Source organism: Halichoerus grypus, chromosome 8 (genome assembly GCF_964656455.1).
Source record: "Halichoerus grypus chromosome 8, mHalGry1.hap1.1, whole genome shotgun sequence".
In the NCBI taxonomy this organism is placed as follows: domain Eukaryota; kingdom Metazoa; phylum Chordata; class Mammalia; order Carnivora; family Phocidae; genus Halichoerus; species Halichoerus grypus.
In genome coordinates this window covers 93,981,599-94,006,061 of record NC_135719.1, presented here as the reverse complement: position 1 = coordinate 94,006,061, position 24,463 = coordinate 93,981,599, and the positions used below count along the sequence as shown (strand labels likewise).

The 24,463-nt window shown below is 35.6% G+C and overlaps 1 protein-coding gene across 2 annotated transcripts in view; it reads right to left on the bottom strand.

The window, feature by feature from the left end:
• Nucleotides 1-24,463, bottom strand: part of TTC6 (tetratricopeptide repeat domain 6) — a 188,794-nt gene that overhangs the window by 21,881 nt on the left and 142,450 nt on the right. Inside the window, exons 18-26 of one of the 2 annotated variants that reach the window (XM_078078737.1) lie at nt 21,877-21,959; nt 18,407-18,483; nt 17,810-17,970; nt 13,990-14,124; nt 12,697-12,846; nt 11,513-11,653; nt 10,174-10,287; nt 7,222-7,341; nt 1,858-1,931 (exon numbers count right to left, since the gene is read on the bottom strand). In XM_078078737.1, the coding sequence (XP_077934863.1) occupies nt 1,858-1,931; nt 7,222-7,341; nt 10,174-10,287; nt 11,513-11,653; nt 12,697-12,846; nt 13,990-14,124; nt 17,810-17,970; nt 18,407-18,483; nt 21,877-21,959 (1,055 nt within the window). Of the gene's footprint in view, nt 1-1,857; nt 1,932-7,221; nt 7,342-10,173; nt 10,288-11,512; nt 11,654-12,696; nt 12,847-13,989; nt 14,125-17,809; nt 17,971-18,406; nt 18,484-21,876; nt 21,960-24,463 lie in introns of those variants that run through there. The other variant, XM_078078738.1, reaches the window with a different exon arrangement.

Below are 24,463 nucleotides of genomic sequence, written 5' to 3'. Positions count from 1 at the left end.
AAAACACATGGAATTGGGATTGTGAGTTATCAGGGCTTTACTGTTGATTTAAATTCTACTTTTATTAAAGGACAATAGAGATTCCAGTCGGCTGATGGAAGTTGGGTTATTTGGAATTGCAAAGCAGTATCAGCTTAAGGAGGCTCTGCCATACAGACCCAGTGATTACATTTCATAAAAGAGATCAGGAACTGACACAGAGAGAACTTTATTGTCTCTAATAGTTGCTAAACATAGGAATGAGGTTGAGGGAAATTTTGCCGTCTTTTTTTTTTTTTTAATTTTAAGAGAATACAATGACCTCAGACATTTTTGGTCTGCACTCTCCCACCAAAACAAACATGTCAGTCATCATTATTCCATCTCTTTTTAAGAATGACAATTACCTAAAGAGATGAATTGTACAAAGGTTCCTGGATTAACATAGACAACAGTGTGACTATGTTTTGCTTTCTATATAAAATTAGATGTCTGAGACCAGTTTAGGTTTTTTACCTCAATGACACCTTTCACAAGTACCAGTTATTATATTACTATGTTCATAAAATAAAAAGTCTGACTCTCGGGGCGCCTGGGTGGCTCAGTTGGTTAAGCGACTGCCTTCGGCTCAGGTCATGATCCTGGAGTCCCTGGATCGAGTCCCGCATCGGGCTCCCTGCTCGGCAGGGAGCCTGCTTCTCCCTCTGACCCTCCCCCCTCTCATGTGCTCTCTCTCTCTCATTCTCTCTGTCTCAAATAAATAAATAAAATCTTTAAAAAAAAAAAAAAAAAAAAGTCTGACTCTCATAGGAAAATGTAGCTATGTCCTAAAAGGGAAAAAAAGAATGCTTATTTCCTAAATAATTCAAACTATGTACTATTCTCTAAATTTGATGTTTACACAGCCTAGCCTACATAATTTATGAACATCCAAATTTCTCCTCCTATTAATTGCTGTTGTTTCATGAAAAATAATGCTGTAAACTATTACTTAATCAAACATATCTTATCCTACCTTAAAATCTTCATGTGCTGAATCTCTATGCTTTTAAAAGCAAAATAACCAGAAATTAATTTTAGATGCCAAATGTATATATAGAAACGTAAACCCTATAGTTAACAAAATCTATCTACTCTAATATTATCTGAGTAAATTTTAAACTGATCGTCATCTGTACCTGAGCCTATTCTTTTCTCCGCTTCTAAAACTTACTTTTCTTTCTTTTTTAAGTAGGCTTCACACCCAGCCGGGCGTGGAGCCCAACACAGGGCTCAAACTCACAACCCTGAGATCAAGGGTCAGGATACTTAATTGACTGAGCCACCAGATGCCCCATTACTTATTTTTATAATAACCCCAGAAACAGGTAATAATATTTTAAGTAATATGTTTTTTGTAGATTTTATTGTATTTTGTGGATATTTACTGGTACTGTTGTAATTAGTTTTAGATTTAGAACTATGTTTTCTAAATGCAAAATTTTCTTGAAAATATATTATGTTTTGAAATCACTCTCTCTTCCAGGAAACAGGCTTTTTAAAAGTTAGTTCCATTTTATGAACAAAATTAATGAATTTGATTTTGTTCTTAGCTATTTCAAGCTATGCATGATTTTATTCTCTATATTACCAAGGACCTTTCCAGTAAATGGGCTTGTATCAAATGGGTACCCCAATGCCATGATGCAGGTATTTTCTTGAATATTTAATGACACATTCAGGTGTGCTCCCCACTTCTTTACAGGGAATCTTTGTGTCTCTCCCCATTTTTGTACTCTGTTAGTTCCACAACATTTTCCTCTGTTTCTTCTATTCTTCTATCATTATAAATGTGATGGTTCTACCCGCTCTCACATCAACATAAATTGCACTCCATACCTGTGATGGCACATGGCAGTGGCTTGACAAAGGCTCACATTAGTCTTGCTTATCAGTGCAGCTTGTTTAAAATCCTGAAAGAGTTTTATAAGTTTTTGTTAATTTTGCAACATCATCTTTTGTGCTTTCTTAAACTTCCTTCTAACTTTGATTCTATCATGAATATATTTAACACAAGCATTAAAATATACATCTTCCTAAGACTTTATTTTTCCTTTTAGTATCACAGCTAGTGAGAATGCATGGAGCATAGCTGAAAACTCACTCAGAATCTTATGCTACTGGTCTCCCCTCTTCTTGTGGCTTTGCCTTGCTCTGTGTAATGAGATATTTCATTTGCTTTCATTTTATTGTTTTTTCCCCAGCACACACCACCAGAGACTTCCGCATCTAGATAGAAATGGAAATTCAGGGGCACCTGGGTGGCTCAGATGTTAAGTGTCTGCCTTCAGCTCAGGTCATGATCCCGGAGTCCTGGGATCGAGGCCCACATCGGGCTCCCCGGTCCGCGGGAAGCCTGCTTCTCCCCCTCCCACTCTCCCTGCTTGTGTTCCCTCTCTCACTGTGTCTCTCTCTGTCAAATAAACAAAACCTTTAAAAAAAAAAAAAAAAAAAGAAAGAAATGGAAATTCACTTGGAGAGAAGCTTTGACATTACATGTCATAGGACACATAGGTACCTAGGCCCAGGGAAAGTGTATAACTGGGCCTTTCGGTGTGGATTAGCTAAGGCTGCTCCTACCTTTGGAGTCCACACTTCTGGGAAGTGTGTTGTTTTGTCCAGGGATCCTAGAAGCTCCTGAGAGAGAACAATGTAGACTCTAACCCCAAGATTTTGAGTTAGAGAAGTCAACTAAGATAGACCGGAATGGCCCAGGGGAAGAGGTTGTTAAGAGAATTACAAGTGCTAAGCCTGCAAAATGTCCTGACTTTGTGGCCCTAAGACTCACTGTCCTCCCTTAGGCACTGGAGAGGAGCCAACCTTCATAGATGGTCTCCCTCTCCTTCTCCTTCTCCCTTCCCCTTTCCTTCTCTTCTCCCCTCTTTCTTCCACAAACCTTCCCAGGCTGTGCCACAGGGAGGAAGCTGGCTCTCTTGTGGGGGTAGAATGAGTTTTCTGCAAATACTGGCTGGAAGAGGGAGCAGTAGGGTCAAATGAGCACCCTGGGATCCTACTGGGGGAGAAAGGTATTAGTCACATAGACCAATCTGTGAATGCAGACTCCCCATTTAGATTCCTAGAATATATTTTGATATTAAATGGAAATATTTGGGAGAAAATAAGAAAGTTATTGTCTACTCAAATACAATCTAATCAGATATGCTGCCAGCTAACTCCCCTAAAAGGATTGTTTAGCTAAAATAGAAGCAAATTTACAAGTGTGAGATTTGTTACAAACATTCTTATTAATTTGAAGAGTTGTGGGAAGTGACCACAAACTTAAAAGATTGAGAATACCAAGTTTAATTTTGTAATCAGATACAATTTACAAATGTCAACTTGACTTTATATACACAACCATTATTATCCTATATGGTAATTAGGCCTTAATTATCAGCAATAGATATAAATGATGACTTAGCATTACTTAGAATAAAGCTAACAGAATTTTTATGATTTTTCTTATCTGCATGAATCTTTTCTCTGATATAGAGATCCTAAATAACAAACCACACGCAGTCACTCATATACAAAGCAAAATCCCAACTCCCATTCCCTCCACTGATGGATTTATTTGTACAGAACTTCACCCACACTGTCTCACTTTCTGTGTCAGAGAGTGGGCTCTTGACTTTATTCCTTCCTGTCTCCTCTGGAAACTTGCTCCATCATAGTCCTGCTGCTTTCTGTATCTTTAATCGTTGGCTTACTGCTCTGCCCTAATGTGCCTTCCCTCAATCCTCCCTCCCCAAAAACTACACATGGCCTTGTCATTCTAGTTCTTGTCATTACCAATCTCCTTGAAAGTATGGTCAACACTCACAGCGGCCATGTCCCCATATCCCCTCAACTCATTATTCTTGTTTAATAAGGCCAATTTTATTTTATAATTTGTAAACTGCCTCTGAAGGCATTTGTTGTCTATTTTTATTCTTATCCAAAGTAACCCTTATATACAATGCATAGGATCTAATAAAACTAGAAAATGTGCAAAGCTTATAGTGACCCCCCACCTCCCTTCTTGCTCCCCCTCTCCTTACCCAAGTCCACTCCCCAAGGATAATTGTTTTTACAGCTTGCTGGGTTTTGTTCTGCTATTTACCTTCAAATTTCTAAATAACATGAGTATTGTATCATGTTTGACTTCTGACATAGGCTAATATTTAGCTATCTTACACCATCACTCCATGTACTTCCTCTTTTGCCACCATCCCATACACCTATGGCAATGCATTTGTTTGTTTTAGTCTCTGTTTCACTTCCCTCAAGTGTAGGATCCTTGGCTGCCCATTCATTTTTAAGTTTGAGGTATTAAAATCTTGAGTGGTAGTTTTTGGTGCCCTCAACAGCTCTTCTCCACTATCTTTAACTTTGTGGAATTAATACCTTTTTATTCCTTTACTGTTTTCCTGGTAGGTTTTCAAGAGGACAAAGAGATAAATAAATGTTCTCAATCCAACCAGCTTAACCATTAACTTCCTAAACAATGTCAGTCTAAATGTTGCATTCTAGTTCCTGGTCAACGTGTTCCTATGAAGGTAGGACATACAACTTTCAATTAACTAATGGGTTTTCAGTATTTCTCCTACTTAACCACACTATTTATCAATCACTCCCACTAAAAAAATTTCCCTAGATAGGTTTTAAGACTCTGCTTTCCTTGGTTGTTTATCTAGCCCTCTTATTATTAAGTCTTACATTCTTTCACTGGTTCTTCCTCAACCTGCATCTTTTTTTTTTAATTTAATGCTTCAAATTAGTATTTTTTACTTTACATTGAGAAAAAAATCTTTTTTTAATTTTTAATTAGTGTTTGTAGGGCATGCTTTTTTTCTTAGCCTTTTACTTTTATCTATCTATATCATTATATTTAAAGTATATTTCCTACAGCCAGAATATAGCTAGGGCTTTTTTTTTTTTAAGATTTATTTATTTATTTGAGAGAGAGGGATGTGGGGAGGGGTAGAGGGAGAGGGAGAGAGAGTCTTAAGCAGACTCCACGCTAAGCGTGGAACCTGACTCGGGGCTCAATTTCACAACCCTGAGATCAAGACCTGAGCTGAAACCAAGTCAAACACAACTGTGCTACTCAGGCGCCCCTATAGTCAGGGCTTTTTAAAAATTCCAATCTGACCTCCTCATTATTTTAATTGGTATATTTTGACCATTTCTATTTAATGTAAATACTAATAGGGTTAGATTTAGGTCTAAATTTTATTTTTTGTTTTCTGCTGGTTTCCTCTGTTTTCCCTTTCCAGACTTATTTTGAGTTATTTTTATTTTTTTAAAAAATTCCATTTTAATCAATCTATGGTCTTTTTGACTAAGGAGGCCACATTTGGGCAGAAATCTGAAAGGAAAGGAGGGTATGGACCACACACAGATCAGTGGGAAGAGTGTTCTATGCTTAGGGAATAGCTTGAATGAGGACTCTGAGGCAGGAAGAGAGCCTGGCATTTCCAAGGAATAGCAAAAGGCCAGAGTGGGGTGACCTGAGTGAAGAAAAGAAGAACATTTGACAATGAAGGCAGATCAGTGGACAACAGTCAGATCATGTAGGGTCTTGGCTGGCATAGTCAAGAATTCAGATTTTATTCTAGATGTTACGGGAAGCCAATGGAAGGTTTTAAGCAAAGGAATAACTCGATCCTCTTTATGTTTTTAAGAGGTCTCCCTGGCTGCTGTGTAAAGAACAGCATGCAGAGGAACAAGAGCAAATGCAGAGAGGCCAGTTAAGAAGGTACTACAGTAGTCCCAGCGAGAGGTGGTTGAGGCTTAAATTAGGAGGATAGCAGTGGCAAAAATGAGAAGTGATGAATTCAAAATATGCTTTGATGGTAGAGCTGACTGGACTTGCTCATGATTTAGATGTGGGGTAAAGAAAGGGAAGGGTTAATAATGATTCCCACTAGACCATGAGCTCCTCTGTCTTAGTGATCTCCATGACTTTATGGCCAATGCCAGGTACTTGCCTGTGAGAAAGAACATAGGATTTGGAATCAAGAAAGATCTGAGTTCAAATCTTGCCCCACTACTTCCTAGCTGAAAGATTTTGTTAAGTACTAAATGGTATTTACTTGTTAGATAACACAGGCCCTGTATTTAAATCTCCAACAGCTGAGGTCTTTTGCTCCCAACCCCCATTTTCCTCACTTGTTCCACCCCAACACTGTGGCCCAGAGTTCCATAGCTTACTTGCCTACTCCAAACAAAGTTCTTTAGCTTCTCCTACCTGAGGGAATTCTGAATGGTATAACAACACCAAAAGCTAAAGGAGTTCAACTCTTGAAATTACATTTCATCACAGTGTAAGTTGCCTAGAATAAGATTTGTCAGACACTTCCTTAATAATAAGTATTTCTGTGGGGGCAGAATCTCAAAAGATAACTCCAGGGCACAGAAAAATAATAAAAGCCATCTCTAAAGGTGAAAAAAATGAGGGAACACTCACTACATAATATTCTGTCATCATTCCTCAGAAACACAAAAGCAAAACTACCATTATTTAACTGCATACTTGAAATTGCTATTTGATTTTTGCTTCATATTTCTTAATCTTAATTCCAAAATTAACTTAAAATAGATGATACAAATAAGATAAAAATGAGAATGGTGAATTTTGTTTAATTTTAATTAATAACAATTAATTACTAAAATACATTTTAAACAACCTGTTTTTCTTTTGATACACTGAAGATGCTATTTTATTGCAATTCTGAGTGTCTGTTTCCACTAACTTAAAAGTCTATTCCCAGTAGCCTATTTTGAGCAGCCATTTTCTGCCCTATGCAAAACAAACGGATTTATTTTGATATATTTTCAATGGGGAATGAGGAAAATTTTGAATGAGGAAAAATTAGCACTGAGCAGCAAAATAAATCATTACACAAATCATTTATTTACCAAATAATTGAGTTTTATGTGTAGCTAAGATACTCCCTGGGAGAAGGTGGGTGTATTGACATTTCATCAAATCAGAAACACTTTTTTATACATTAGCTGTAATCAAAACAAAGTAAAAATACACATTTTTTGGCAAAGATTCTATTATCCATTCAAAGTACTTCAATACAATTCTTGCTAAGGTTGTTACTGCTCATTAATACGGCCATTTGATACCAAGAAAAAATGGTTCACTAGTTTTCTGAAAAGAATGTGCAAAATCAAGTGGGTTCATTTTTACAAGTAAACAGGAAGGTTTACCTCCAATGCGAAACTATACTGGTCTAGCTCTACGTAGATGAGTCCACGATTAATGAAAGTGTTTAAGGTCACAGTTTCTCCAGCATCAAGAAGAAGCACAATTCCATAATCTATTAATGCCTGAAAACAAAATAATCACTTACAACCTAGATTTAACTCTTTAGAGCCTTACCACATTGACTATGAACAAATGTGTTTATGACCAAACTAGGACCTCACATGGATTCTTTAATTTGACTTACGTTTATGACCAAACATAATCATTCAGATTTAAAGGGTCCCATTAACTAAATATTACAAACACTATTATGTTTTAATAAATGGTCCACACTGTGCTCACCTTTCACATGTTATCTTTGGATCATCCTAAGCATTTTTATTGTATATGGTTTGGAAGGGGAGGGATGCAATACCCTTCCCCCACTCAGTAGTTTCACCAAATGACTGTTGACATTAAAGCAGAGCACTTGCTACCTTTTAAAATTTAATTTCTTTTTAGTGTTTTATTATTTTTACCACTGAAACCCTGAAACCTAAGTTTTATGGAGGCAGAGCTTATCTATTTTGTTCACCATTGTAAAGCAAATAACTAGCTCAGTGCCTGCCTATAATAGGCAGTAGATAAATTTTTGTTGAATGAATAAATCATGAGTCAATTAAAATGAATTTTAATACACTAACAAATAAGCACTCGTTGGAAAATTACTTCAAAATATTTTGAGGGGCGCCTGGGTGGCTCAGTCGTTGAGCGTCTGCCTTCGGCTCAGGTCATGATCCCAGGGTCCTGGGATCCAGCCCCACATCGGGCTCCCTGCTCAACGGGAAGCCTGCTTCTCCCTCTCCCACTCCCCCTGCTTGTGTTCCCTCTCTCGCTGTGTCTCTGTCAAATGGATAAAATCTTAAAAAAAAAAAAAAAACTAGAATGTTTGCAATTTTCCTGTCACAGAATCCCAGAATGTAAAACTGTAAGATGCCTTAGAGATCTACTAAGCAGCTGAATATGTGACTCAAGAGGAAACAAAAGGTGGGAAATGAGATGTCGTGAAGGTCAATGAGCCGGATTTGGATCATGTCTCTGTTATTATTACTACCTCTTCAATCTTGGGGAAATTACTTAACACTAAGCCTCAGTTTCCTCATCTATAAAATTGGAATATTAATAACTTATCATATTGTTGTAAAAGTCCACTTAAAAATATTTTGATTGTATGTTGGTAAAGCATTTAGCTCAGTGCTTGTCACCCAATAAGCCCTAAGTAAGTGGTAACTGTTATTTATATTAAAATGAGGTGGTAGGAAGCAGAATTCACCTTTTCTTAATTTTTTATGAAAGCATATCTTGGAAGAATGCCTAAGTGCATTTTCTGCACAAAGGGACTTGGGTTTTCTCACTCCAGTGATGGCAGGAATGCTGAGAAACAGGTGGAGGGAGACAAAAAGGGAGGAGGTGACACTGTTAAATGACATCCGGTCCACATGCTGGAGGTCAACTGGTTTTACAAAGCCACATAAAGACTGTTAACCAGAAGCAAACAAACCTGTGAACACCAATACAGGTTTCTACTCTCTGTGACTTGGATGTGTTTCTAACTTCTCCCTGCTTCCATTTCCTCCTCTGTAAAGTTACTCAGTTGGAGGAAATGTGTTGAGTACCTGGCAGCTCTAAAATAATCAATATGTTATTATTCTAGTTAGATCTCTAGGTAGTTTTTCATTTTCTCTATTCATAGAACACTGATTCTGCTATACATCAGAGATAACAAAAATGGGAGTTCCCTGCCCCCACCCAGTCCATTGTTTGTGGCTTCAGAGTTACCCGGAAAAGGCAGGAATGGGGTGGGGAGGGAGCCATCAAAGACACCTGCTGTGCAGGTTACATGATAAATGATCCTTTAATTAGCTCTTAGAATCTTAACAACTCCTTTGTTAAAAATTAGTTATTCATTTGTCAACATTTCTGGAGGAAACTTGATAGACTGGCTACCAGGAATTCTACAGTCTCTTAGGTAGAAACAATGGTTCTCAACTTCTTCCCTTCCACAGCAAATATGTTTCTAAATCTCCAACTGTTTTAAACAGACTTCACTGTCCAAATTTCAAAGAGATTGGAGGAGTGTGTCCACAGAGAACAGCAGGAATGCAATGTAGTATCTTAGGAGAAAGCTTCATTGACTATGGAAGTAGAGAGAAATAAGAAGGGAAGACAAGCAGACGACAGAGGAAGAGAAGCAAGAGGATGGGACAGAACACTGAGAGACCAAGACCAGCTGACCAGCGAGGAATCTTGACTGGAAAGGGACCAAATCTACAAGGGTAGGGAAGAGAAGGGTAAGATTAGAAAACAGAAAAGAGGGTTTGCACAGGTAGAAGGTGGATCAGGACAAGTAGAGAAAAAGATTTACTGCAGCCATCAGTTGGGGCTTCAAAAGACACAGGCAACACTCGTCGCTGGTCTGGGAGCTGGAAACCATCATGGAAAACTCCCTGCTGTGTCTGTGGTCTGAGCGCTCTACAAAAAAGTCCCTGGACAAACTGTTCTAGCTAATGTTGAGATTTTGAAGCAACGATATTGCTAGTGATCACTGCTTAAAAATTCTCCAAGCAGTATATCAGTAGAAACATTCACTCAAATGAGAATTGTGTAATATATTTTAATTTATAAATGCCCTTAAATGCTTATAAGAGCATTGTAAAATTAATTTTCATGTGACATTGCAAAGATTGTATAAAAATATTTGCTGAGGACCAATAAAACATTAAATATTCTTTGAAATGGTTCTTTGGTTTCTCAAGTTTGTTGTGTGTGTTTGTGTGTGTGTGTGTGTGTGTGTATTTCCACAGGAATTACTTTTCAAAATTATATAACAGAAATAAGAAAATGCTTTACACATGCTTTAAATGTGTTTATAAATGCATACACTAACGTGTAGTTTAGTAAAATGGTCATCTTACCATTCGAAGTTCATTTATCTTGGTGTAACATAATGCTCTGTTATAAAATGCTACATAACTGTTTTTGTCCATATTGATAGATGTAGTTAAATCTGTAATCGCTAGCTTATAAGTCTACAAAGAAAAAAATAATTAGATAAGAAGGGTTAATCATAATGGACTGAAATTTAATTGCAAAATATATTCTTGATTCTATCAGAATTTTTGGAACACTCATTTACCTATTCTGTGCATCATCTGGGAAATTAAGACAATTAAGTTAATCTTTCACAGAGTTAATTAAGATCTCTTGGTAGGAATTATTATAATAATGTTTCTCCTACCTGCAAATAAAATTCAATATATAATTATATATATAATTTAGATGATTATCTTATTGCCAATATTGCTAATTAAGAAATAAGCCACATTGGCCAAAACTTGCTTGCTTCTGTCACTCATACTGTTGTGTAACATAATGGTCATGTTTTCTACCCATGTTCTCTTTCACTTCCTCTTTGATGCTTCTCTGATACCTAGATCATTCAGTACATGGAATTGGCATGTAATACAAGGTCTAACCTTTGTTTTAAGGCATTATTTGCCATATATTTCACATGAAATAGTTACAAAGAAAGGTCAGAAAAGAAAAGTAGGGAGAAACAAAGTATTCCATGAAGTATCAGATATCAATGGTGCTGCTCACACCATTTGAGCCAGTAATTTCTGTTTAGGAATCAATCATAAACTCAAGCAATGACTTTATTCTCAGTGTGTGTAACTGTATTATTTAAGATAGTAAAAGAGTAAAACATTTAACACAACCCAAATGTCCAACAATAAAAATATACTATGGTAGAATATTATTTGGTCATTAAAAATAGTATCTTCAAAGATTGTGAGAAGAAAGGCACAACAAATTTATAACTAGCATAATCCCAATTTTGGAAAATATATATCATATTTTCAGGGAAAGAAAAGACTAAATGTAAATAAACCAAAATGCTCTCAGGAATTGTCATTTGATGGTGGGGATAATAGGTGATTTTAATCTTCTCCTTTATTCCCCTATGTATTTTCCAAATCCTTTGCAATGAATATACACTACTTTCTTAATAAGATAAATAGTAAGTGCTATTTAAAATATAAATATCAAAAATAAATAGCACTATTTTGTGCAAAATTATGAATTGAAATCCCTTTGAAGTACTGTGAAAGTATAAAGTGTTCTATGCAATTCTGCCCTTTGTACCACGGTGATTCTCCTCTCATGGAGAAAAAAAGGAAACAAGTCACAACTTGGCATCTGAGCATCTGCCCACTCTAAAATCTCAGTTAACAAGGCAAGAAACAGCCCTACCTTGTTGTAGTATTTCAGAACTCCTCTGTAGATATAGGCACGCACGCTCTGAGGATAAATTTTGATGGCCTCATTACAATTCAAGATTGCTTTGGAGTATCTGCCTTTCAAACCATAGAAGGCTACTCGGCTTAAGTATGCCTTTTCAGAAAAAGAGCAGAGGAAAGTAGGAATGGATATTTTAGTAAAAGCATCAATTCTCCCAAAATATATTGTAGTTTGAACAAATCCATGCCATCCAAAGATGGTATAAAATATAGTCTTTTTTCCCACTCTCTTGTATTAGAAAATATTTCAAACAGGTGCCTGGATGTCTCAGTCAGTTGAGCATCCGACTCGGTTTCAGCTCAGGTCATGATCTCAGGCAGGGTAGTGGGACCAAACCCCATGTAGGTTCCATGCTCAGTGGGGAGTCTGCTTGAGATTCTCTCTCTCTCTCCCTTTCCCTCTGCCCCTCCTCCTACTCATGCACACACTCTCTCTCTCAAATAAAAAAATAAATCTTTTTTTAAAAAAAGAAAATATTTTGAATATATAGAATAATTGAAAAAATAGTACAATGAACATCCATACGACTACCATCTGGATTCAACAATTATTATTTTACAATATTTGTTGTATCTATTTTTTCTGAACCATTGGAAAATTAAGTTGTAGACATTATAATACTTTGCTCCCAGGTTTTCCATTATGCAAACATTCTCCTACATAAGCACACTACCATTATATATCTAAGAAAATTAATAGTATTCTCTAAAATCATCTAATATTTAGTATATTTAAATTTCATAGGCTTTTAAAATCAGGATCCAATCAAGCTTCACCTATTGAATTTTGTATTATCTCTACAGTCTCTTAAGAGGCAGGAATAAATGTGATAGCTAAAATCGAAGTAAATAAAATTAATAAGTTATATAAAATTATAATTGTTAATAGGTACAATAAAATATTAACAATATTTATAAACATCACAATTCACGAAGCACTTTTACATAAAGTATCACTGTTGGAAACAAAATTTTTAGTTCAAGGGGAAATACAGATATACAAATTATCAAAACACAGCTGAAAAGTAGGTATAAGTAACCGATTCTTGCTAACTAATAACAATGACATATAAAGATTTAATAGTTTTAACAAATTTGACACACTCTCCAAATCACTGAAATTGTTCATTTAAATACCTGGTAATGTTTTGGATTGAGGGTAATGGCACGATTAAAATCCAGGACCGAACTATCCTTGTGGAGTTTTACTTTACAAAGCCCACGTTGATAAAAGCCTTCTGCAAAATCAGGATTTGCTTTCACAGCTTTTGTAAAACAATCAAAAGCCTAGAAGAGTATTTTGTTAAGTAATGAGTAGAATATAGTAAGTAGAATATATTAGTGAGTAGAGTACATTAATTTAAAATGTTAATAAATTATAGTGTGTAATGATTGTTGAAAAGTTTTCACTTATTTTTGGTCATTTTAAATACATTTTTCCTAGTGAACTTTGTGAAGAAAATAAAAGTAATATAAGCAAGTCAGGTTTACTACTATAATTTATAGGTCCATTTAATCCCAGACTAATGTCAACATAATCCATGTTGTTAGATAACAGTACTTTTAGAGGTATAATTTTAACTGTTATTCTTCATACTGTTTTTATTCAAAGAAAGTACAACCTGTACATTTATTTTTCATGAGGGCCCAAGATACATAGTTATGAAATTTCTTAACAATGGAACTCAAATTTTTCCCAACATTGTAAAGCAAAGGTTGGCTTGCTCTGGTGTCCAAAAGGGCTAAAAACACAGAAAAGATTTATAATTAACCTTACATTTATCGGGATTTCCTAATGGAACAACTAATCAAGTGCAACTCTTTTTCAAGTTTGTGGAGATGCAAGACCCTACGAATACAAAGCCTGGAATGGTGTGCATGTGCATGCTGGCATGTGTCTGTGTCTATATGTCTGTGTGTAGAGAGATTAAATTATGAAATATCCAGTATTAACCATTATAAAATAGTAATTATTTTATTTATCACATCATTGACAATTTTAAAATGGAGTCTTCTTGAGATTCTCTCTCTCCCTGTCCCTCTGCCCCTCCCCTGCTCACTCTCTCTCTAAATAAATAAATAAAATCTTTAAAAAAAATAAAAAATAAAGTGCCTATAATTTAATAAGTAGGGTCATGCTAATGTGATTAAAATATTCTGCTATAATAATTTCTTACAGTTAGATTTATTGTTGTGGTAGGAAACAGACATTAGTCTTTGGAATACTGTTGACAAACAAGCCTCAGATAAAATGTGTTGAATAAATAAAACAATAGAGTAGGCATCACAGAGTGCACACTGATTGTAATACGCCAACCTCTATAAGAAATTTGGTCTAGTCACTCACTATATAGGTCAGACACAGAATTGAATGCAAGCAATCAATTTCTAAAATCACAAATAATCTATGCTCCTAAATGCACAAAGTACCATTTGTACGTTGCCTTCCTCCATGTAACAAAGACCCAAGTTATACAGACAGTCTGCCGAAGCTGCTATAGCATTTGGTCCTTTATCAGAATGAGAAAAGATATCCAACGCCTTTTTAAACATTTTCACAGCTTCCTAGAATGGTTTTTAAAAAAAGACAGAAGAGAATGTTTCTTTCTAGTATTTATTTAACGTGATGAACATGACACCTTAAACGTTAAAGGGAATCCTGAGCACACAGCCTGACTCTCATTTCACCCTAGGTACACAGGCCTGGTAAAGACACAGGTCTTGTCACTGCACTGCCAGAAGAGGACCCAGGAGGAGAATCTGCCGGCAGGGAATCCCACCAAGGTGCCTCTCCTACAATCCGCTACTTAAGCAGGTTTATACACGTGCACTTTTGAAACTATAATTTCTAAATTCTAAAGGTTATTTCTTTGTGGTCTAAAATCAACTTAAATTTATAGACTAGTTTATGATCAATTTTTTAGCAATTTTCCTGGAAGAAATACTGGACAGCTATTAGATGGTAAGGGATTTCCAATGATAATATCTGATGTGGTTTTAATCAACCTTTATTTTGTCCTACTGTGCTCTTAATGGGATTCCACTGGCACCAGGAAATAAACTAATATCAAAAATCACCCATTTACGTGCACCCCGATGTTTATAGCAGCAATGTCCACAATAGCCAAACTGTGGAAAGAGCCAAGATGTCCATCGACAGATGAATGGATAAAGAAGATTTGGTATATATATATACAATGGAATATTATGCAGCCATCAAAAGGAATGAGATTCGTTGCCATTTGCAACGACGTGGATGGAACTGGAGGGTATTACGCTGAGCGAAATAAGTCAAACAGAGAAAGACATGTATCATATGACTTCACTGATATGAGAAATTCTTAATCTCAGGAAACAAACTGAGGGTTGCTGGAGTGGGGGGTGGGGTGGGAGGAATGGGGTGAATGGGTGATAGACACTGGGGAGGGTATGTGCTCTGGTAAGTGCTGTGAATTGTGCAAGACTGTTGAATCTCAGATCTGTACCTCTGAAACAAATAATGCAATATATGTTAAGGAAAAAAAGAAGAAGAAGATAGCAGGAGGGGAAGAATGAAGGGGGGGAACTCGGAGGGGGAGATGAACCATGAGAGACGATGGACTCTGAAAAACAAACTGAGGGTTCTAGAGGGGAGGGGGGTGGGAGGATGGGTTAGTCTGGTGATGGGTATTAAAGAGGGCACATTCTGCATGGAGCACTGGGTTGTTATGCACAAACAATGAATCATGGAGCACTACATCTAAAACTAATGATGTAATATATGGTGATTAACATAACAATAAAAAAATTTTTTAAAAATCACCCATTTAAACTATTTAGTCAAAATAGTTGAAATTCATTAATGAAAAAAATATTCAATTTTCCCAATAGAAATGACTTTTTATAGTAAACTAATAGATGTATTTATCTATATGGTTACATAAATATTTGTGACTCTTTAGCCCATTTCCTTAATCATATTAAATTACTAAAGACGCCATGAGATTTAGCATGGATATGCTAAGTGTCCTCTGTGCCCTCCACTTAGCTTTTACTTCTTCTATTTACAGCCCACCTCAATGTCCACCATTCCATCCTCACTCTCAGCACACGACCTTGCCATAGAAAAAAGACATCACCTTCTTTCTCCATTTCCCTCCTTTTTATTTTTCAATATATCTATATCTTTCTTCATTTCCATCTTTTTTTCTCTCCTGTCTTTGAATGGTTTCCTTTCTTCTCCTTTTCAGAGCTAATTCCTCAAGCTGTGTCCTTGACCCCAACTCCTTCTGCCCTGCATGAACACAAGTTATTTCCTTCCTCTTCTGGATTACTGCCCCTTCACTATCTCTTTGAGTCCATAGAGTCTTCCATCCCATTTAAATTAAAGTGAACACATCTTCACTTCCTCCTGCTTCCTCTCGTAGCTGATGTTCTACCTGTTGCTTCTTAATGACTCTAAAAAAGACCCCTGGGGAAGCTCTGGAGGGGCTTAAGATAAAGCATATTTACATTCTAAATAGAGTACTGCCACTGTTGTGTGGATAAAAGCTTGGAAGAGAGCAACATGGTTGCTATCATTCTAGCAAAATAAAAATATGCTTTGGACTGGGATAATGACCATAGAAATAGAGAAAGGAAGTAGGATTGAGAGATATTTAGAAAGAACCAAGAGAACATCACTATTGATTGGATAGAAGAGGGCAATCAAAGATAACCCCAGGTTTGTTTCTACAGGCAATGGGTAGGGGCAGAGGAGGTTAAAGTAAGTATATGAGTATTCCAAAAAAGAAATTCAACATCGTAAAGGTGTCAGTTTTCCCTAAAATAACCTAGAGATTGAATATAATTCAATCAAAATTCTGACAGAGTTTTTAACAGATCTTGACAAGCTGAATTTAAAATGTATATAGAAGAATAAAGGCCCAAGAATAAGCAGGAATTTTCTAGAGAAGAATATAGTGTAGGGACTAGCTCTACCAGATATCAAGAATTACAATTAAACTATAATAATTAACTATCATAATAATTAAGACATTGTAGGGGCACCTGGATGGTTCAGTCAGTTGAGTATCCTACTCTTGATTTCAGCTCAGGTCATTATCTCGGGGTCATGAGCCTGCAATGGGCTCCATGCTCAGCAGGGAGTCTGCTTGAGATTCTCTCTCTCTCCCTCTGCTCCTCCTCCCCCTGCTCTCTCTCTCTCTCCCTCTAAAAATAAATAAATAAATCTTAAAAAAGACATTGCACTATTGAGCCAGAGATAGAAAAACTGACCAAAAGAACAGAATAGAGAGCCCAAAATCAGATCTGCATATACATGAATAGTTATGAGAGATGTACCGCTTCAGATCTTTGGGTTGAGAGAACCTCTCAATAAATGATACTAGAACACTTGAATATCCATATGGGGAAAATAGATATTTTATCACTTATCTCACACTCAAAGAAATCAGTTTAAGTTAGAGTAAAGTCTTAAATGGAAAAAGCAAAACTTTTAAGCTTTTAGAAGAAAATATGGACCTTGGGATAGGGAAAAACTTCTTAAATGAGAATTTTTTTAAAGCCATGACAATAAAACAAAAAATGTATTTATTCTATTACATTAAAATTAAGAACCTCTATAAAACCAGCCACAAATTGCAAGAAGATACATGGCACACATAACAACCAACCAAGGATTAATATACAGAATTTATTTTTTTAATGCCTAAAATCAATAAGAACAAGATAAGTAAACAAAAAATATGCTTAAGATATTGACAGGACAGGAAATATGAGTGGTTAACAAACATATAAGAAGATATTCAATCTGTGCTCAAACAGAGAAATGTGAATTAAGACCACAATGAGACATCAGTCTTTATCTACCAAATTGACAAAAATAAAGTCTGATAACCAATTATAGTAGAGGATAGAGATCAAGAGGCATACACATACATGACAGGTAGGAGAATAAATTGGTACAACCCTATGTAATAATGTGTCACTTTCTTGAAAGTTAGATATTCACATTCTCTACATACCAGCAATTCCACTTCTAGGAATATATCCTAGAAAACTACTCCACATGTTAACAGAATACATGAAAAAGAATATTTACAACAGCCCTACCCTTAAGAGGAAAAGAAATAACCCAAATGTTAACACAAGAACCAATAATAAATGTTACAATTTAGTTTTATAAAAAAAAAGTATGTAAGCCATCATTCTAAACACAATATAAAAACTCAATTGATAGGTTTAGTAAATGTTACACAAGACTTTTCACCTTGTTTCTCTTGGCCTTCATTTGGGCTTTTGCTAATAGAGTATACATGGTGAGCTCAGGCCTGTTCAAAGTGATCCCATCCAAGACCTGGATGGCCTTGTCATGGTTTTCACAAAATGAATAAATGAGTGCTTGCTGTATAGGACTCAACTCAATGAGACCTAAAAGGAAAAGAAAGTTTACCAATACCTTTGCCAAGTATCTAGGATTTAGATATAATTATTTTAAAGAAGTCAAGCAATTCAATAATTTACCTTTGAAATACGGATTAATAAATCAATACAATACTAACATCTGTTTACCACCAACACACAATAAGACATTCCAATTACAAACAACAACAAAAATTTTTAAAAAATGGAAGTATAACCCTGGCATCTCCTATAATAATCTCTCACAAAACTCACTTCATTATGAAGCATTTAATAGTTGACTATGTACATGTGAAACTGAAGATAAAAGTTTCAAAATCTATATTTGATTAGAAGTAAACCTTTCATGTTATCCATACATAGCTATTGCAAACAGTATAAACATTTTTAGGAGGTATTTATTTTTTAATTAAGACAATTATAATTTTGCATTAATTATATTCACCTTTGTTCATTTCTGCTACTTGATAAATAGTAAACTTTGCAAGATCATAACATTTCATCATAAGAAGATATTGTCCTCTGGAAGAAATAATAACTTTTTAATTCTAAGCAGTTAAAAATAATTTTTTCTAAAATAAAATGTCTTATAACATGTCACTTACATTTTTACAATTACAATACTTTTATTCATACTTACATATGTATGATAAAAACAATGCAAAAAATATAAACATTTTATGTAGTCTAAATAGACCAATTAGCATGCAGATGTGATGAAAATTTAGGAAAAGCGAAGCTGAAAGAAAAATACTCAATTTTTTTTCCCAATGACCTGTATTTTAAATTTTATACTCTAAGCCCACAGCTAACATAATACCTAGCAGTGAAAAACTAAGTTTTCCACTAAGATCAGAAATAAGACAAGAATGCCCATTCCTGCCACTTTTATTTAACACGTAAGTCCTAGCCACAGCAATCAGACAAGAAAAAGAAATAAAAGGCATCCAAATTAGAAAGGAAGAGGTAAAACTCTCACTATTTGCAGATGATATGATACTATATATAGAAAACCCTAAGTACTCCAAAAAAAAAAAAAAAAAAAACTATTAGAACTAATAAATGAATTCAGTAAAGTTGCAGGATACAAAATGAATATACAAAAATCTGTTGTTTCCATACACTAAGTAAGGAAAGATCAGAAAGAGAAATTTTTTAAAAATCCCATTTACAATTGCTTTAAAAAGAATCAAATTCCTAGGAATAAATTTAACCAAGGAGGTGAAAGATCTGTACTCTGAAAATTATAAGGTATTGATGGAAGAAACTGAAGATAACACAAATAAATGGAAAGATATTCAGTGCCTATAGATGGAAAATTAATATTATTAAAATGTCCATGCTACCCAAAGCAATCTAGAGATTCAGTGCAATCCATATCAAAATACCAATGGCTTTTTCATAAAACTAGAATAAATAATCCTAAAATTTGTATGAAACCACAAAAGACCCTAAATAGCCTAAGCAATCTTGAGAAAGAAGAACAGGGGTGCCTGGGTGGCTCAGTTGGTTAAGCGACTGCCTTCGGCTCAGGTCATGATCCTGGAGTCCTGGGATCGAGTCCCACATCGGGCTCCCTGCTCAGCAGGGGGTCTGCTTCTCCCTCTGCCCTCTTCCCTCTCGTGCTGTCTCTCATTCTCTCTCTCAAATAAATAAATAAAATCTTTAAAAAAAAAAAAAAAAAGAGAAAGAAGAACAAAGCTGGAAGTATCATACTCCCTGATTTCAAATTATACTATAAAGCTATAGTAATCAAAGCAGTATGGTACTGGCACAAAAACAGACAACAGACAACAGAAGAGAATAGAGAGCCCAGAAATAAACACACATTTGTATGGTCAGTCAATCTATGAAAAAGGAGGCAAGATTCTACTATAGAGAAAAGACAGTCTCTTTAATAAGTGATGCTGGGAAAACTAGGCAGCTATATGCAAAAGAATGAAACTGGACCACTTTCTTACACCATACAAAAAAATAAACTCAAAATGGATAAAAGACTTTATCTAATGTAAAACCTGAAACTATAGAACTCCTAAAAGAAAACGTAGACCAAAAACTCTATTATTGGTCTTAGCAATATTTTTTTGGCTCTGTCTCCTCAAAGGAAACAATAGCAATAATAAACAAATGGGACTAACTACATTTAACTAAAAAATAAAAAGTTTTGCACAGCAAAGGAAACCATTAACAAAATGAAAAATCAACCTACTGAATGGGAGAAAATATTTGCAAATGTTATATCTGATAAGGGGCTTATATCCAAAATATATAAAGAACTCATACAACTCATTACCAGAAAAAAACAAATAATCTGATTAAAAATGGGCAAAGGACCTGAATAGATATTTTTCCAAAGAAGACATGTGGATGGCCAAAGGATGCTAAACATCATTAATCATCAGGGAAATGTACATCAAAACCACAATGAGATATTACCTTATACCTGTCAGAACAGCTATTATCAAAAAGACAAGAAATAACAAGTACTGACGTGGAGAAAAGGGAACACTTGTGCACTGTTGATAGGAATGCAAATTGGGACAGCCACTATGGAAAACAGTATGGAAGTTCCTCAGAAAATTAAAAATAGAAATACCATATGATCTAGGAATTCTACTTTTGAATATTTATCCAAGGAAAATGAAACACCAATTCAAAACAATATATGCACCTTTATGTCATTGCAGCATTATTTACCATACCTAAGATATGGAAGCAATCTAAGTGTCTATCAGTAGATGAATAGATAAAGAAGATGCATTATGCTAAGTGAAATAAGTCAGACTGGAAAAGACAAATACCGTATGATTTCACTTATATGTGGGATCCAAAAACCAAATGAACAAACAACAAAAGCAGAAACAGACCCATAAATACAAAGAACAGTTGCCAGAGGGGAGGGGGTGGGGGGGAAGGCAAAATAGGTGCAGGGGAATAGGAGGTACAGGCTTCCAGTTATGAAATGAATAAATCATGGGATGGAAGGTACAGCATAGGAAATATAGTCAATGGTATTGTAATAGTATTATTTGGTTGGTAGCTACACTTGTGGTAAGCATAGAACAAGGTATAGAGTTATTGAATCACTATGTTGCACACCTGGAACTAATGTAACATTGTGTGTCAACAACACTTCAATTTTTAAGAAGATGTGGTATATATGTGCAACAGAATATTACTCAGCCATAAAAATTTCACCCATCCCCTCCACCCACCTCCCCTCTGGTAACCCTCTCTTTGTTCTCTATAGTTAAGAGTTGGCTTTTGGTTTGTCTCTTTTTTCCCCTTTTGTTTTGTTTCTTAAATTCCACATATGAGTGAAATCATATGGTATTTGTCTTTCTCTGACTGGCTAGTTTATTTTGCTTAGCATTATAACCTCCAGATCCATCCATGTTGTTGCAAATGGCAAGATTTCATTCTTTTTTGTGGCTGAGTAGCATTCTACTGTGTGTATATGTAAATGTGTATATGTAAAAATATATATATTTACATATACACACATCTTCTTTATCCATTCATCTATTGATGAACATTGGGCTGCTTCCATAGTTTGACTATTATAAATAATGCTGCAATAAACACAGAGATGCATACATATCTTTGAATTAGTGTTTTTGTATTCTTCGGGTAAATACCCAGTAGTGGGATTACTGGATCATAGCATAGCTTAAACAGTTCTGTTTTGATGCAAGGATAGAGCAAAGAGAAAGACTTAGATATTTTATAATATAAATTATCTTAAAATTTAACAAATACAATAGCTCTATCTGACTTGCTAGTTGGAAGACGGCCATTGCTGGGAGATTAAATGTAAAAAGAGGAGACTAGAAGGATCAAGAGGGAAGTAAAGATCCCAATAGCTAGCTCATGTGCCAAGTTATCCCAAGAAGAACTCCATTTCTATGTTCATACCTTATTATATATAATTGGATTCCGTCTGGCTGAAGGTGGATAGCACAAGATAACTCTCTTACTGCCTTTTTCAGTTTATGCAACTGTTGAGTGATAAACAGAAACTTTGCTTGTAATAAATACTGATTGCTTCCCTCCTGATGTTTCCCTCCCACCCTTCAGCACAGAAATTTTGCAATAACATCTCCTAATACACATTTTTTAAGAATCATCAAAGCAAATAAGATACAGAGAAGTTTAAAAAAAGTTTATGATGCAAAGTCTTTGGTTCTTTAAAACCATCTATCTTTAATGTTGAAGAACGATTACACATATATATGTATATAATTTTACATAAATGTGATTATATCATACTTTATAGTTTGTTTTCCCTTTTCATTTAGCTTTTTGGTTTTTCTCCTTCAACCAGAATACCTTTTCCACTAAACTTTACTTCTGTTAATAAACTAGCATGCAAAGGATGGTAAAATAAAAACTAAAAGTAAATTCTACTTAAAAATAAGTGAGGTAAGGGGCGCCTGGGTGACTCAGTTGGTTGAGTGACCAACTCTTGATTTCAGTTCAGGTTATGATCTCAGGGTCATGAAACCAAGCGCCGTATTAGGCTCTGTGCTCAGTACATGGAATCTGCTTGAGATTCTCTCTCTCCTTCTCCCTCTGCTCCTCCCCATGCTTACATGTGTGTGCTCTCTCTCCCTCTAAATAAATAAATGAAATCTTTAAAAAAAAATAAGGGAGGAAAAACAAGTTTGCACTTAATAAGTAAATGAATGAATAAAACAAAATACAAGAATAATGGAAATCATATGTTTAAAATCAATATATAATGCAAAGTAAACATTGAATCTTTCCTTAATATAGGTCACAGGAGCATAATCAGGATTTGTACAAATATGGGAACAAAAACCTACTATCACTGGGAATATCACAAAAAGAGGACTATAGAGACCCCAGCAAAATGAATCTGGGACATCAACAACTCCTCTCACAATGCTGACACAGTGATACAAAGAGGAGAATGCATAGAACTAATGTGTGCACAGAAGTAGGCAGTAGCTGTTGAAATGTACAAGCTGGTCGGAGGAAATAGTGGGTGGAGTCAAAAGAAGGAACCCAAAAATAGGGAGTTTGAAATGTGTTTAAATAAATTTGAGAATTTCTGTGGAACTTCCGTGCTTCTCAAGCTGACCCTGCTCCGCTTGGTGTAATTAATAAACCATCTAGTCTTATTATGTCTGCATTGTTCCACCTGTTCCAATATCTATACATTGAGGAACCCTGTTTGGAAAAGATGGAGGCTCACTGTCTGATCTTTATAAGCCCTCCTGGGTGGGACTTCTCCAGGCAGCCTTAGATTAGGTTCACTCTGGACGCGAACCCACCTAGTAGCCATATGCGTTCTTCTATATACAAACACAGGGTTTGATCTGCAATTGTTTTATTTACATGGGATCATATTGTACACACTTAACACTCTTTTCTGAACCTTGCTTTTCTTATTCAACAATATCTCATGGAAACCTCTCTAAGTCGACGGTATTGTTCTAAGCACTATTTTTATTGACTAAATAATATTCTATGGTGTGAATACAACACAATTTATTCAACCATTACCACGTAGAGACTTTTTCCCCCTCAGAATAATGAGACTTTGAATAGATGTCCTTATATCCTGATATCATGCTGGTGCTTTGGGTTATAAGTGTGCCCAGAGGGAGTTCCAACTTCCACAGAAGCCATCAGCTCCATCAACATGGAGTTAAGCAAAAGGACCACACACCACAAGTATGTCCATCCCTTCCCCAACAATAGTCAAGAGCAAACTTTCCCTGGGGACCATACTAAGTCTGCCCTGGGTCTTCTACCTCCATCATCAGGGTGGGAAGGACTTTGTGTGGGACTCTAGTCACACTGGGTCCTGAGATGTGGACAATGGAGAAGACCCTCTAACCAACTCTCAGTGGACAAGCAGTGTGAGCAAGAAATAAACCTTTGTTATTTTATTACCGTGATTTTTTAAGTGTTTTGGAGTTTTTTGGGGATGTGTGTGTGCATGTGTTAGTGTATGTATGTGTTTAACCATAGCACAAACTAGACTATCCTGACTGAAACCAGTGTGACAAGAGGACTTATAGAGGACAAGAGTAGAAAGGTAATAAGGAGCCAATTCCTGTGGCTCTTGTAGGCCTTTGGCTTTTGCAGGATTGGCTTTTATTCTGAGTGCAAGGGAAGCTATTAAAGGGTTGGGCAAAGTGAAATAATCTGACTTATGTTTTAACAGGATCATTATAGCTGCTGTGTTGAAAATCCATCAAAAAGTAGTAAAGAACAGAAGCAAGAAGACCAAGAGTTCCCTGCAATAATCCTGGTGAGGAATGACAGTGTCTTGGACAGGATGATTAGTGGTGGAGTGGTAAATAGGGATATCTATCTTGAAAGATAGAAACAACAGTAGTGTTTATCTCTGAAAAGTCAGATTTGGTTGGAATCAGGGAGGACTTTTACTATTTATTCCATTGTTTGACTTCATAACACTAAAGATAAATTACATTTTTTATTTAAATAACTTATAAAATTTAAACAAAAT